The sequence below is a fragment of the Varanus komodoensis genome, unplaced genomic scaffold (assembly GCF_004798865.1).
Source record: "Varanus komodoensis strain SLA01 unplaced genomic scaffold, ASM479886v1 scaffold33, whole genome shotgun sequence".
NCBI lineage: Eukaryota > Metazoa > Chordata > Lepidosauria > Squamata > Varanidae > Varanus > Varanus komodoensis.
Genome location: NW_025335817.1, coordinates 3952760 through 3967866, shown reverse-complemented (window position 1 = coordinate 3967866; position 15107 = coordinate 3952760). Strand labels below are relative to the sequence as shown.

The window sequence follows — 15107 nt, the reverse complement described above, 5'->3', positions numbered from 1 at the left end:
GAGGGGGCGGCGGCGCAGGCGAGCCGGCGCGCCGCGCCCGGGACGCTCGCGGGCTTCGGCGCCCCGACCTGCCCGCCCGCGCTCCGCGGGAAAGGGGCGGGGGAAGAGCGGCGGGAGGAGGCGGGAGCGGCCCGGCCGCGCCGTCCTCGGGGCTTCGCCGAGAGGCTGCCGCTCGGAGCCTCGACGGGGGCGGCCCCGCGTGAGCGCAGGAAGCAAGCCGCGGCCGCCCCCGGGCGCCCACCAGGAGGGGCGGCCGCGGAGGCGCTCGACGTCCGCAGCCCGGTGCCCGTCCCCTGCGAGAGGGAGGACCGCGCGGCCAGGGCAGCCGTCGGCAGCAGCCTTCCCGGGGGAACCCAAGGAGTACGTCCCCCGGGAGCTCGTTCTCACTGGAGCCGGAGCGACACCCTCCGCTTCGTTTTAGCGGCTCTGGCCTGGCCTTCTGCGGCGGAGAGAGGCGCGGTGCCCTTGCAGCCCCAGCCGGATCCGCGTCCCGATTATCAACGGACCCCTGGCAGAACAGGGTTGCTTGTGGCCGCCTGCCTCCTCGTGCGGGCCTTGAAGCTCAACCTGTAAAGGGATACACAGATGAGGAGGTGCGTGCGGGAAACATACCGGAACAATCACATCTGCTTCGGCATGAAGAAACCTAGAAATCAAGACCGGCATGCTTGGCTTCAGCTGCGGGTGGAAGCTCCCTCGATGCCGCTTCAGAGAAGTTTGCATGGAGAGCCACTTGCAGTGGACCTTTGGTTAAGGCGTGAAGACTGCCAGCGTGTGCCAGGCCGGCAAAGAACATCTGCTCTGCCGAAAATGCAAAAGGCTTCTCGTCGTGTCTCGGAAATCCTGCACACGGTTATTAGTTTCTTGTCATGCTGGTTAAGGCAGTTGTTGTCCACCTGGGAAATGCACCTTAAGCGAAAGCAGCTATTCCCCTGTGCTGGTTGAGTGGGCAACAGAGCCCAGGGACAGGACATCGGGTGGCGCGCGTGCAAGAGCTGGCCAAGCGCTCTCCGGCCTCGCAGTAGCTGTAGCCCCCACCTCCTGCTTCGGCTCCATGCCTTCGTTTGGCGCCGGGGCAGGAGCTGGAAAGCTGTGCTGCAGGCTGAGAGCTGCATCATCTTCTCCCATCATCAGCTGGGGCACTCCGATCTTCCCCCTGGTCTTTCCATGGAGCATGGAGATGAAGAGAAGCCCACGTTGACATCTGAGCAGGCCAGAGGCGGGACACCTCCTGCTGCAAGGGGCGCTCCTCAAGGCACGGACACAACAGGAAAAATGGCATTCTTGGAATGAAATGCGTGCAAGGAGGTCCTTTGATCTCCTGCAGTCCCAGTGGAAGGCCAAGACCAGAGGCTGCTTCTACACAGGATGGGGCTGACAAGGGCACCCCCCTCCCCGTGTCACACAGGCAGGTCATGGGTACTGAACACCTCTGGGGGACACTTGGGAAAAAGGAGAGAAGACCAGCACACAGAGGGACTCCTCGCCATGTGCGTTCTCATTTCCAGACTGAGCTGAGGTGTTACCGATGTGAACTGAATTTGGTTTGGAAAAGCAGTTTGGAAATCTGGAGAGTAAAAATGTTAAGTCCATATGAGTCATGCATGGGGGCCTCTTTCATGAAGAAATAAGACACATTGCAGTAAGAACCGGGGGAAGCCTAGGGGGGCATCCCTTCAGATGGATGCCCCCCTCCCCAGAGGGACAGGCAAGCTGAGTGAGAGCCATCCTGATGCAGACAGACTGTGGAGGGAGTCGGCTGTGCTTCCGGGGGCCCACCGTGTTGTGAAATCTGGCTGCTTTCCTGACCCCTCTTGTTGGATCACTGTCCCCACCCACCAACTTGACCCTAAAAATCCTCTCCATGGTTTGACCCACTGGACAACAGATTGAAAAGAAAACTACTCCTTGAAGGGTGGGGGGAAGAGGTAGAATTTACTAAAGGAAACTTTTATTTAAACTGTGCAATCCATCAGTATTAGACAGCAGTTTTATAAACAATTTGGCATTTAAATTTCTACTCATTTTTGGCATGACATTTGTGCTAGTATAGGAACAAGACTGGGATGGGGTGGTGGAGGGAGGAGGAAAAACACACCAGGTTAACATTCACTATGATGCTATTTAAAAAAAGGTTTTTAAAAATCCACGTTATGAAACAAAACATTAAAAAATACATTTTAAAAGGTACATTCATGATCAAGGCAACAGTGGCTGCCCTCAAGCAATGGAATTCACCGAGCTGATCCCCTGAGTCAATTATAAAATTAATGTAATTCAGCTCTGCCATCCATTTACCAGTCAGCCACTGCTGCCCTTACAAGAAAACAGCAGAAGGAGTGATGGGGTCCAGAACACCCTCAGCTCAAGAAACGCAGCTGGACACCCACACTGGCAAGTCATTCACATCTCCAAAAATACAATAACGGAAGAAACAATGGTTTTGGTCCCCCCACCCCCCCAGACGTGGGTTTCTTGAACAAGCCATTTACTGAAAGCACCAGGCAGATGAGCCGGGGTTGTTCATGAACCCTGGATGTTCATGTCCTCTGGGCTCTGTCTGGAGTCCGGCACCTTTTCCACAGGGATCAGCATGTGCTGGGGAGAACACGCAAGTGTCCACCAGCCCCGGCCTGCCTGCCACCACCTCCTCCTCACAAGAAGCGGGTGGAGGGTGGCAGGCACCCGCTGGGGCTCTGTGTGGGCGCTGCGTGAGGTCCCCAGAGGCCAACAGGCGGTCTCAGCCGCTGGGCCCGACCAGCTCCCTGCCAGCACAGCCGCACTGCCCGGCTCATGCACCTCCCAGATGGACACCTGAGCACGGTCTCGGCGGTGTGGGGGCCAGCAGGTCCTCGGGAGGTTCTCAGCCGCACCTGGAGCGGCCTCTGAGGGGCCACAAGGCCTCAGGCAGTTTGCTGCCAGGCGGAACCACCAAAACCTGCTAAGGCTTCTTGGGGCAGCCCCACGGGGCAGCCCCCTCCCTTCCACATCCCCCAAAGACCTGAGTGGTGCGCGGGTGGGGGGGGCAGACAGGTGCCCCACCCCAGGCGACCCACTGATTTTCTCTTAGAAAGCCAGATGCCGTGGGGAACTCTGAGGCACACGGGGCTTCACGAGCTGCCCTGCTTAGTCTGCCTGCCTGCAAAAACAGACTTTGGTTGCTGCTCTTTTCCTCTATTTCTGTATTTAATCCCATTTTTAAAAATGTTTTCAACTGTAGGCCGAAACAGGTGTTACAGGATAAAAGCTGAACAGAAATACTGTTCAGTGAATCGCATTCAGAGAAGCCTTTCCTAACACAACCAAAACGCCCAGCCCACGCCTGTCCACAGCCGCTCCTGGTGTTGGGGAGGCGGCGTGTGGCAGCCAAGCCGGCGCTGCAGCCCAGGGCTTGTGGCCAAGGACTGGGGGTCTGAACCCCCATCAAGGCAGCCCCCACAGCACAGTCCAGCAGCCTGGGCCCTCCAGGCGTACTGACGTGCAGCTCCCACAGGCCCTGGCGACCGGCCATGCTGCCCGCAGCTTATGGGAGTTGTAGTGCCGAGCATCTGCCAAAGAGCAGGACCCTCGCCACTGCCCAACTGGCCCACACTGGGCCACAGTATCGCCACAGAGCGTAACTGTTCGTTCGAATGGTAGAATAAGTCAATAATGTCTCTGCTCGACTTGAGGTTCATCATGGTGACCGCTCTGGGTTTGCCAGGAACCATTTCTGTGGCACTGGGGCCAGGAGATGCCGGCTTCCCAAATCCCCGCACCTGTCCGAAAGCTCTGCGGGCTGCATGCACAGCCGCTCCTGGCACCAGCCTGGGATTCTGGGCTGGCATCACCCGGGACCGCCTCACCCTAACCCACGGGAAGGGAAGTGCCCGCCACACTGGGGGTGGGGGGATCTGCTGGGAGCCGGAGCGTCCCAGTCCTCAAAAAGTGACTTCCTCCAGGGTCATTCTTTGGGTGTCCCGCTGAAAGGAATGGGGCTACTCCAGAGTAAATCTTTTCAGGTGCTGCACCCAACTGAGATTTCAGTGGAATCAAGGGATGTTCTCCCCTGGCCATTGAGAGGGAAGGGATGAAGTTAAGAAAGGGCAGTTTTGCTCATCTGCTCTCTGGCGGCTTTATTGACCAAGTACGTAAATCCGCTTTCCAGAAAAAGAGTGAACTATGATGAGGCTCCAAGATCTGCGAGCCCCGGAAAGCTGCCCAGAGCCTCTTCCCAGCAGGGTTTGCGGGGGGACAGAAGCTGTTTCCGGGCCCACCAAGCCATGGGTTGAATCTTCCGCCACACGACAAAGCAAAGGCAGAAAGCACGCCCAGCCCTTCTCTGGATCCCAGCTGAAGCGTCACATTAGGATACAACACTAACTCAAACAAGAAATACAAAGCAAAAAGACCTACCTAACACATGCCTCTATGCTGAGGTAACCTTAAATATCTTTGGTTTTCTTCATTTGCTGCTAAGAAACACTTGAATAAAAGCTATTTATTTCTTTCCTGGATAATCTCACTTTGGATTAAGTCATTCTCTTTAGTTAACTCCGGACAGCTGAGGCAAAGCCACCTAACCATTCTAGCGGAAGACACGAGGAAGATGAGCTCACCCCTCTTGTCGGATGAGCCAAGCTTTGGCTTCGTGCAGAGGGACCGGTTTCAAGTTGGATGGGGCTGCATGTGAGGCCGCTCAGAGCGCTGCAGGGGCACCCCAAGAGCGTGCACAGCACCCCCCAACGTACACCGGGCCACGGCCTCGGCTGCCACAGAGGTGCACGGCTCGCTGCTCCCCTCTGGAAGTCTTTGGGAAAGAAGGCAGCGGCTACCTGCACACATCAGCCTCTGGCATTGCTGCTAAGACTCGGGGAGCCCGAGAAATGCCGTGGGACCCTCGCGCTCTGTCTCGCGGGGTGGGTGCGCCCCTGCCGTACATGGAACAGCTTTTCCCCGGGAGGCCCAACCATAAATCTTTGGTGAGACGCATTTCTTTTTCTTCAGCAAGTACATATTAAAAAACTTTTAAAAATATCTTATCTAATACTGGACTGTTGGAAAAGCTAGTTGCCAAAGAAAAGGAAAACAAAATTACACTTGGAAATCTTTGGAGATCCATGTGGAGATCGTATTTCAACATTTTTAAAGTTTCTTGTAACAATAAGGTAGTTAACACTGTAGAACTATTCTAGGCAATCCACGGCTACAGTCCATAAAAATCCCTCTATTGTTTGGTTCACTTCTCCATCTTTCGGTTAGTAACTACTTATGCAAAAAAACGTATTCAAACCTATAGCTCTTCACTAGCTCATTTTCATTATTATTTGGAAAATATGTAGCTTTCTTCTCTTTCCTACAGAACATTCTTTGGTACAAGATTATTATCATCTTTAAAGCCTTTGAATCAGGAGAACGGTGAAAAGGTGAACCTGTCCTGTCTGGTACAGCCCTAGCAAACAAGCATCCTAAACCTCTGGGGTCTGTCGGCCAAGTCACCAACCGAGTCCTGCCTGCTCCCCACCAGTCGTTCGGACTGACCTCCGACTCCACATGGCACAACAGGGCGGCTGCCACTCTCGGCAACAGGACCAGGTCACCCTGGTAAGTTGTGGGACGCGTTTCCTATCGTTTGGGGGAAGAAAGGAATCCCAGTTGGAGCAGGTGGGGAAGGGGTGTCTACTGCAGGCTTACAACTTTGGTGAACATGGCCCCCCCTCACTCACACTCCCTCACGCACACGCACACACACACGCTCTCCGACTTAGAGCAAAACAAACACGATACCCTGTCAGTTTGCCTCGCATTGCTGCAAGACAGCTTCCAAAAGTTAACAAACTGCGCCCTGAGTACAGGAAAACAATAATACTAGAATTACTTTAAAAGGAGGTAGTATAAAACAGGAGTTGCACGGATGCAGGCAGGCGGCAAGAGGCGCCCGCCTTCTTCCTAGAGGCTGCCCAGCTAAGTCCCCGGCTCCTCCATCCCACCAGGAATGCCCAGCTGCCTGGCACGACCGACTTCGGGAGGGGAGGGGAGGGAGGGAGAGACGTGGCCACACGCCCTGAGCTGTCAGGAGGCGAGAGAGCTTTTTGGTGCGCAGGCGTGGTCGGGAGACGCGGGCCCTCGCAGTCCCCGAGCATGCGAGTCCCGCTGGCGCCCCATGTGCAGCGTGTTTAAGGCATTTTTCTGTACTCTGAAGCAACTTCATGAATACTAAAAAAGGCGTAAGGCAAAACAGTGATTTCGCAGCACACACCGACGGACGTACTTGCACGTGTGTGTGTGCGCGCGCATGTACACTTGAAGGCACTGCTGCTGCGACGTGAGGACGCGCCCTGCGTTCAGCATCGCCCTTCTGCCTGACCCAGGCAACGACGGCTGCTCCCACGCCGGATCCGGCGCAGCGTCTCCCAACGAGGTCAACCACGAAGGCACTGGTGGAAGCATGGCCCGCAAGGCCCCCGCAGGAGCGGGCTGGGGAGCCAGGGGGGCCGCCCCCGGCCCTGGCAGGGCCTCTGCCTCGACCTCAGGTGGCCCGAGGCGACTGCGCCCTGGAAGCGCCTGCAGAGGCGGGGGCCTCTGAGCAAGGCCTGTGGGCTGCCTGGGGCTCGCATGCTGCATCCAGGCTGGTCCAGACCACTCTGCCAGCTCTCTCTCCTCCGCTCCTGCTCCGATGGGAGGCTGCCGCCGTACCGCACCCTCCTCCTCCTCCTCCTCCTCCTCCTCGCAGCCTGTCGGCACCAGCCCTGGGGGACTCACGCTCTCCCACTCTCCCTCAGGTATGCAGCAAAATACAGGGGATTGGTCACTAGGAAGTTCTCACTGGTAACATTGCCGAGGCCAACTCTCCATGTCGCAACAAGGTAATGCAATTGTTCTGAGTTCGCCATCTGGCAAACTGAGGTAGACGTCCAAGCAGAGGGAACACCTCTGCTCTAATGATAGAGGGAGAGCAAGAGAGAGAGAGAGAGAGAGAGAGAGAGAGAAAGAGAGAAAGAGAGAGAGAGAGCTTTTCTTTGCGCTGCTCAGAAATCTGTGCTCTCCCTTCACATGCTGAGCACTAAACATTCAGACGAGTGAGTTTCACACATTAAGAAAACACAGGCAGAACCTGGAGTCACTTGCGGTCCTCCCAGGTCCCTCCCGAATGCTTTGGCTTGCTGTTCATTGTCCCCAGGACAGCACAGGAGCACGGCCAGGCTGGCAGCTCAGTGCTGTCCCGACAGCGGAGGCTGGAGAGGGGGCGGAGGGGTGCTTTGGTCGGGGGGCTCTTTGGAAGCACTCAGGATGGCGTGCCTGCTGGCCACGCACAAGGCACTGCACCCCACGGGATCGGGCGCCCCCGGGCCTTTGGCCAGGTCTGCGGAGTGATGCAGATCTTCGCTGGACTCGTGCGAAAACCTCCCGGAGTCGCCGGTGTCGTGGCTCCCTTCGCTGTTTGCAGAGTGCTCCATGTCAGCCACGACGCCGTACGGTGTCGCAAAGTCCGGCTGTGGCTCCGGGGAGCTGTCCTCCCTGCCGGGAACGGCGTGGCCCAGCTGGTGTGAGCACGCGGCTTGGGCGAGCCGCCTCTGGGCCTGGAGGAAGCACAAGGGCGGCGTTCACGGTACCGTCCTCCGGGAGGCCCCGAAGGGAAGCCCTGGGGCCGGGCTGGCAGTGCCAAGCCAGCCGCCTCCTCTGGCCAAGGCCCCTCAGCAGCCTGGACCTGAGCAGCGCAAGGCCCCCCGCGGGGCTGCCCTGGTGCAAGCGGCCAGGAGAGGAACCCGGTGCCGTGTCCACCTGCGAATGACAGCGAGGAGGCTGGGGGCCTGGCCTGGAGCCCCCCACCCCCGCAGCCTGGGAGGCCTTTCACAGCCCCCTCTTACCTCCTCCGCCTTTGCCTTCCTCACATCTTGGAAGAAGAGCCACCGCTTCTTCGAGCTGCTCTTTGCGACTGGCCCAAAGCTGTTGATGACCAAGTCAGTGCCCCCCTATAGCAGGCAAAGGAACCTCACGTCACTCCGGGAAACAGGAGGCGGCGGCATCAATGCAGAGGCCTCGGTGGGGGCATGTGACCCCTCTCTCCAGCCGTTTCCATGTTCCGCCTGCAGCCCGCAGCCCGACGGGCGCGCCCCTCCGCACGCTTGCCCGCAAACAAGCCGTGCTAGCGCACTCCTGTGTCCACAGGCACCGGACTGTGTTGGAAGAAGTGCCCAACCCTGGGCCAGCCCCCCCCAAATCCCCACCCACGGGCCGGATGAACGGGGTGGAAGCAAACAGTCCTTCTCCATGTAATTATTTTATAGACTGTTCTCTCAGCACTTGCTCTCAGAACGGGTTGCACATGTTTACAAGGAGCCATCGAAGGGGACTTGCCAGGGGTGGATCCAGGGAGAAAACTCCCAGGCGAACAAGGGCATGCTCTCCAGCTGGGCATGCTCTCCACCTCTCCATGCTCAGCCCCCAGCCCCATGCGCAGGCTCCCAGGCCTGCATCGCGCACCCTCTCAGAACCCGCTGCACGTGGGTGCAGGCTGGACTGGCCTATTCCATGGCCACTTCCTGCAGCGGATCGGAGGGCGACCTCCCCGTGCACGTGTGGCACGGCTTCTCACGATACACAAGTCCCCTCCGTGCAGAAAACCCTTCCCAGCCAAGGCTGTCGACGAGCAGTGTTAGAAGATGCGACGATGTGGATTAGCGCAGGGTGCCTGCAAGACCACGGGGGCACCTCGCCTGCCACAGGGTGAGCTTTGGGCCGGCCCCGTCTGCACTGGATGGGCCGGTGGTGATCTGGCTGCGGACTTGCGACCACCCCGACCTTCACAGAGCATCCCTTTGGTCCTCCTTCCCCAAATTTTGGAATCTTTCTACCCTCCAAGCCCATGTCCACTTCTGCACCATGTATAATTCCTTCTGTGAGATTGCTTGGTTTGAATTGTTGCAAGCCACCCCGAGGGACGCCATTTTCTCCCGAAGAAATACAAGCACAAGGAGGAAGCGGGCCTCGGTACCTTGGCATCCAGGAAGCCGGCGCTCCCTATCATTGGCAGTAAGGACTCCTCGTTTTCCGCAACGTCCCCCAGGCTCTTGCCCGGCTCCCGGGCACCGGTGGAAGAGCTGCCCTGGCGGGAGAGCTGCAGGGAGCCCCGCTGGCTGCTTTTGGGGGCCGACGTTTTCCTGAGCAATGGGAAGCCAGAGGAGAGGTCAGCCGTGGGCAGGCGTGGCTGGTGGGCAACCCCCCCCCGCCATGAATGGGCAATGTCCTGCTGCAGCATGTGGCCTTGCACGCCCCCATGGACCCCCCAGGCCTCCTGCACGTGGCTGTCTCGAGGGGCTCCCTGGGAGGAGGGGTGCAGGGTTCTGGGCCCCACAGTCTCCGGCCTGCTTCTCTCGGGCACTTTGGTGGTGGGGGCGGAAGCACCCCAGGGGCCCCCGGCTTGCCTGGCTTTGCTGCGATGGATCAGGATGAGGACGCAGACCAGGATACAGGTCAGGGCGATGCAGACGCCAGCAACGATGCCCGTCATGGACTTCTGGTCCAGCTGGTAGTAGCCGGAGTAACCTGCAAGGAAGCGAGGAGGGGCAACTCCCAGCACTGCAGCCTCCCAGAACGCTCCTTCCAGAAAACCCCGAGCAGCTTCTCCCGGCCGCTCCCACCAGGCTCACCCAGACATTTCTGCCCAACGCGCAAAGTGCTGCACCTGAGCAGCGCGGCGAGGAACCCCCGGACGGGCTGGGCAGCCAGCTTGGGAAGGCCCTGCCCTTGCCACACGGGGAGGAGATGGAGCTCATCCGAGCGAGCCCGAAAACCAGCACCGAGAAGGCGCGAGAAATCTGCTGGGGAGGAAGGCTCCTCCCTCCCTCCCTGGAAAGGGGCAATTTGCCAGGAACGTGGAGGTGGCTGTCTGGGAGGGCGTTCCAAGCTTGGGCGGGTTCAGACTCATGGGATGAGCAGCAGGAGGGGCCCTGGGAAGGGGTGCCAGGGGCTGGAATGGGGGCAGAGGGGGTCTCTCTCAAGGTGGCCTTCGTCAGGTGTCCGGGCAAGCTCTGGGAAGAGCCGGGATCTGCACCTGACGGGAGCAGGAGGGGGGCGACTTGTGTTTGTGGGGCACGCATGTGTGGCTCCCAGCAACCCCCACCCAGGCCCTCAGACCACGCTTTGGCTGGATGAGAACGAGAGAGAACGGAGTCCCCACATCAGGCCTTGCGAACCTAAATCCGCACTCCGGCGGCTGAAGTTCCTGCCTCCAGAAGCCTTCCACTGCCTGCAAAGCGGCCTGCAAAAACCCACTCGGGCACAGCGCCCGGCCCGAGTGGCTGAGTCTGCCTGTCCATGCACAAAGGATGGCCAGGCCGGGCTGCCACCATCAGCCTGATGATGCAAGGCGCTCAGGCCAGCCCCGTCCCCCTCTGTCCTCCAGGCTGCGGCACTTGCATTTTAAAAGAGGTCTTGCAAAATCCGAGCTCCCAGTGCCGGGAATGCTCCCGGAAAGGCCTGCCACAGCGCCCCTCCACCCGGGACCTGATTGGGAGGGCAGTCCAAGCTCTGGATACACACCTGTGTCGCCATCCGCAGCGTCCAACCGCTTGGGCCGCTGGTTGGATGCTGACGCTCCCTTCGGCAGGACAGCCAGTTCCACGGCGGTGGAGAAGGGGCCCTCCCCGACTTCGTTGGATGCCGCTATTTTAACAAGGTAGACGTTTCCCGCCGTGAGGTTCTCCAGCAATGCCATTGTTATCGTTCCTACGGGAAAGGAGCAAAGTGAAAAGTTTGCTGCCAGATTCGGTCAATCTGGTGGCTTCCTCTGAGCCCGAGGCTGCTGCCTGGCTTGCCCCGGCCTCCCTCACTGCAGCACCCACTCCCTGCCATGCTTCATTAAGTTGCACTCAAGGGGGCCTTGCAAGTGTTGTGTCAGGAACCACAGACAAAAAGGATGCATTTTAAACAGAGCGGGTGTTGTGCGTACAAAACCTCTGAACTGGACTGGATAGGTCTTTCTGCTATGCCCCCGCCTGGAGCTTGCTTGGGCTGAGTTTCCCCACTGAGAAAAACACTGAAGACTGTTCCTAGCCCCCGAACATCCTAAGCATCCTCCAGGTCAACGCCGTGCCCCCAGCCACTGCCTCCGTGCCCCAGAGCTGGCCTCCCTTTCCCAGCTCCACGGCTCCCAGCCCATCTTCCCTCAGCGCCCACCCCCGTGCAGGCTGGCCCGGGCTGGCAGGGCAGAGCCCTGGATGCGGCATGTGAGTGTGCAGACCGGGGCGATGCCGCCTCCTCTGTTCTCCTGGTCGGGGAGAGGAGGCCGCCCTGCACAGCATTGGGTGGGCCAAGCGCCCAGCCAGCCACTGCCCGTCCCGGGGCAAGCCTCGGGGTGAAGCTGTTTCGCGCCAACTGCAAGGGACCCGGAGCACGGGAAGCGGCTTCTCGCAGCCCGCCCCTCCCGCAGGCGGCCTGCCAAGCCTCCCACTCACCTTCCCTGTGCAGGACTTGCCATTCGCCAGCGATCCAAGCCTTGCGGGAGGCGTAGAGGATCGTGTAGCGGGAGACGAGCGTGCCGAGGCCCCCGGGCGGCTTCCAGGACACCAGGGCCGTGTCCTCCTCGATCAGGGTCACCTTCACTCCCAGTGGGGGGCCGGCGGGTGCTGCGGGAACAGCCAGCTGGTTTTACCGGGGCACAACCGCACTTGCGGGCCCCCACACCAACACCAGGCCCTCTACAATGATCAGGGTGGAGGCAAAACGGCCCCGGTCTCCCCAGATGCCCCGGTGCTGCTGGAACTTCCCCCTCCATGCCAACATTTGCTCAGAAAACCCGGAATCGCTCTGAAGCCTCGAACGGCAGCTGGGCTGGTCCCCCAGCAATGTGGTGCTGGGGCACCGGACAGCCGAGAGGCTCTGCAGCATGGGGGACCCATCATGGGCAAATGAGGGGCCACAACTCTGGCCGCTGGGGGCGGTTCTTTTGCTGGCACGTGTGGCGGGAAGGCAGTGTCGGCACGATCCAGAGGCGCCCGTTGCCCGCGCCGTGCGCTGCAGCTGACCCGACGGCACCCTCTGCTGCCGCTGCGCCATCCTCACCTTCGGGAAGCGTCGCGTGATACACCACCGGACTCCAGGGGCTGGAGCGCTGGTCCACGTGCAGCCGGACGGCGAACTCGTACTGGGTGCTGGGTTCCAGCCCCTGAACCAGCATGTGCGTTTCCGATCTGGAAGGCAACCGGCAAAGGAGAGCTGAGCGCCAGGCGTGGTTCTCCCCTCGCCCCAGGCAGGGGGCCCTTACATTCTTCTGCGATGGTGCGGCCACGGGTGAAGCAGGGGGGCGACCACTGATGCGCCAAACTGGGCCCTCTGGGAAGGACAGGGCCACCTTCTGGGTCGTTAGAGAGGGCATGCCTACCAGAGGCCACCACCAGAGCGGCACCGCTGGCCTCCCAGCTCCTCCTCCCAAGCACCCAGGCCGGAGGGGCTCCACGGCTTCCCCAGAAGCAGGGCCAGGGCCCTGAGGCCCCAGGCCCATGGCTGGATCTGGTTGCCAGTGGGGCCTTCACAGAGGCAGGGAGGGCATGCTGGGAGGGGTCACCCTGCCCCGAGCTTGGCAGGCACCTGGGCAAAGCGGCCATGACTACGTGCGTGGTTCCAGGCAAGCTGGGCCGTGTCTGGCGCTTCCGACCTCAAAAACAGATCCGAGGCTGGCCTAAAAAATGCGCTGTCAGCCTGTCCCCATAACGTCCTGACCCCCAAGCCAGGGGTGCGACAGAATCTGCGCAAGCAAGGTCAGTGCAAGCGAGGAGCGGCAGGCGACTGGGCGGCCTGCGTGTGAGTTGGTGGGGCCCCCTCCTTGTGCGGCGGCTGCCGGCTTGGGTGGCCTCCAGAGGGACTGAGCAAATCCACGGCGGGGAAGGCTCGCCACGGCCCCATGTCCTCCAAGATCGGGTAGCACCCCTGCATGCGCCAGTCGCTGGGGAAGATGGTGGGGGGGGGGGCATTCCTGTCCTGTCTGCAGACTCCCCATCAGCAACTGTTTGGCCCCCATGTGACCCAAACACTGGGCTAGAGGGACCTCGGCCTGATTCGGCACCAAAGCTCTTCCTGGGTCCTTCAACAAACCCGGACAAGCACACCTGAATGCAAACAGGCCAAGAGGCGAGGCCGCTCAGGAGCAGGCCTCAGGACTGCCCAGAGGCCTCACTAACAAGACACCCCGCTGAGTGCACCCTAAAAGCGGCGCAGGCCGTTTTGGGGGCGGGGGGTGCTTGTCCAGACAGGGAACAGAGGAAGCCAGGACCGGCAGAAGGGATGCTACGTACGTCTGAAGGTAGAGGACCAGGGAAGCGTTCTGCAGCCCGACGGGGTTGCATCGGAGCGTGTAGTTGACGACCTGTGCCGAGGTGAACGCCGGGCGCCCCCAGTGCAGCTGGATGGCGGACGAGGAGTTGGCTTTGGCAGAGAGGTGGTGCGGCGGGGGAGGGGGCGGCACCAGCCGGTCGCGCACAGCTGTTCGGGAGACACGACAGCGACACAGTCAGGGCTAACACAGGTCTGCCCTCGGAGTGGGGCTGGAGCCGCCCAGCGGGATGTGTAGGCTAGCCCTTCCGGGGCACGTGGGGTCCCCGTCAGGGCACTGCCATCCCAGCCACTGAAGGGTTTTAATGACCCAAACAAGTCCGTTCAATCCCAAACGTAAAATGGCAAGTAACCGGACTGGAATCAGTGTCTGAGTTTGCTTCCTCCCTCCCTGCTCCGGCCACTTATCTTGGCCTACCATGTAGTTCGGCTGTGCGCCAGCAGGCCAGGAGGACCCTGCCAGTCATCTTTGCTAGAAATTGTTCAGAAAAATAAATAAGAAGGCAACCGCTCCAGCTTGAAGCTACACCGTGTATTGCAGTCTGTATTTTTCCCCTCACTTCGCAATAGCCACCTTGGGCTCCTTCATAAAGGGGTCTTTGGGGGACTCAGTGATCACCGAGTCCCCCCCACCCCCCCGTGCTGTCACAGTGCCCCTAAGAAGGCGCTGGGCAGAGTGTTTTAGGAACAGGAGCTGGCCACTCACAGACGCATCCGGGCGTGCTGACAGTCTGATCGGCCTGGTAGCCCTCTTCCATGCTGTTGTAGGCCAGGAGCCGTACATGGTACTTCCTTCGGGGGTCTGCAAAGAGAAGAACACTTCACTGATTTTTGAGAACTGCCGGAGGATGAGAAACACGCGCTTCTTGGCTTCGACCGGAGAATGCTGCCCCACCACAAAAGAAACGGTGGCATTCGCTTGCGCTCTTCTGGGCTCGCTTGGGGTCATGAAACAGAGTCAAAAGAACAGCTGGAAGGGGTGCATGTGGACAGCTTCCGCGGTCACTGAATGCTGGGAAATGTTTCCCATCTGAATCACAAACCGCTAGGTTGCCCTCCGAGGTTATGTAGCAAGGGGACGGCCTATAAAAACTTTAAATAGGTAGGTAGGTAGGTAGATAGTACAAAGGCTTGGTTTTGTGATCTGGAGAGGTTAGCTGGAAAACAGCCTTGCTCCACCTGGTCTGGCTGGTGGGATGCATGTCCACCTGCCCACCCAGGGAGGCCGGGCCCAAATCCTGCTCAAGCACAAAGTCTGCTACTCCATGTCCCTGGACTAGTTCCACAATCTCTCATCCTGAACCCTTTGCAGGGAGGGGGGAGGAACATATCTGTCCCCGCAAATTGCTTGCAGGGAGCAGGGCTAGGATTAAAAGCAGTCCAGAGGCACAGGAGAACTGAGGTTGGTTCTCCTCACAGTCCATGCAGTTTTGGTGTTGCACATTTAACAAAACATCTTTGCAGCAAGAGGCCTTTGAAATTGGGCGTGAGGGGAGGAGGCCCAAGCAAGGGGGCAGGACCCGACTCCTCCTCTCTCAGCAGCGACACTGCTGGTCTCCGTCCTTTTGTCTGCCTCCCTGCTCCAAAGGGGCCTTTGATCCGCAGGCATCCGGAGGCAGCATTCCAGGGCAGGGCGCCAGGGGGCGCTAGCACACCAGCTTCCTCCGAGGAAGCTCTGCCCCTTGACAGACGCTTAAAAAATGTTTTTTATTTGTCTAAATTTAGGGTCACCCACCTAGGATATCTCCAGCCGCTCTCTAGCTGGTCACCTCAATGGAATGAGAAAGCACACAGATCGC

The 15107-nt window shown here is 59.5% G+C and overlaps 2 protein-coding genes across 2 annotated transcripts in view; both read right to left on the bottom strand.

The window, feature by feature from the left end:
- PYGO1 (pygopus family PHD finger 1) overlaps positions 1-1176 on the bottom strand; it is a 10041-nt gene extending 8865 nt beyond the window's left edge. The window contains exons 1-3 of the mRNA XM_044438540.1: positions 1039-1176; positions 613-744; positions 242-293 (exon numbers count right to left, since the gene is read on the bottom strand). Of these exons, the coding sequence (XP_044294475.1) occupies positions 242-293; positions 613-744; positions 1039-1176 (322 nt within the window). The remainder of the gene's footprint in view (positions 1-241; positions 294-612; positions 745-1038) is intronic.
- A 746-nt stretch (positions 1177-1922) lies between these two features.
- Positions 1923-15107, bottom strand: part of PRTG (protogenin) — a 49764-nt gene continuing 36579 nt past the window's right edge. The window contains exons 12-20 of the mRNA XM_044438539.1: positions 14015-14110; positions 13272-13458; positions 12043-12170; positions 11436-11606; positions 10522-10707; positions 9405-9525; positions 8975-9140; positions 7848-7952; positions 1923-7559 (exon numbers count right to left, since the gene is read on the bottom strand). Coding sequence (XP_044294474.1) covers positions 7191-7559; positions 7848-7952; positions 8975-9140; positions 9405-9525; positions 10522-10707; positions 11436-11606; positions 12043-12170; positions 13272-13458; positions 14015-14110 — 1529 coding nt within the window. The 3' untranslated portion in view covers positions 1923-7190. The remainder of the gene's footprint in view (positions 7560-7847; positions 7953-8974; positions 9141-9404; positions 9526-10521; positions 10708-11435; positions 11607-12042; positions 12171-13271; positions 13459-14014; positions 14111-15107) is intronic.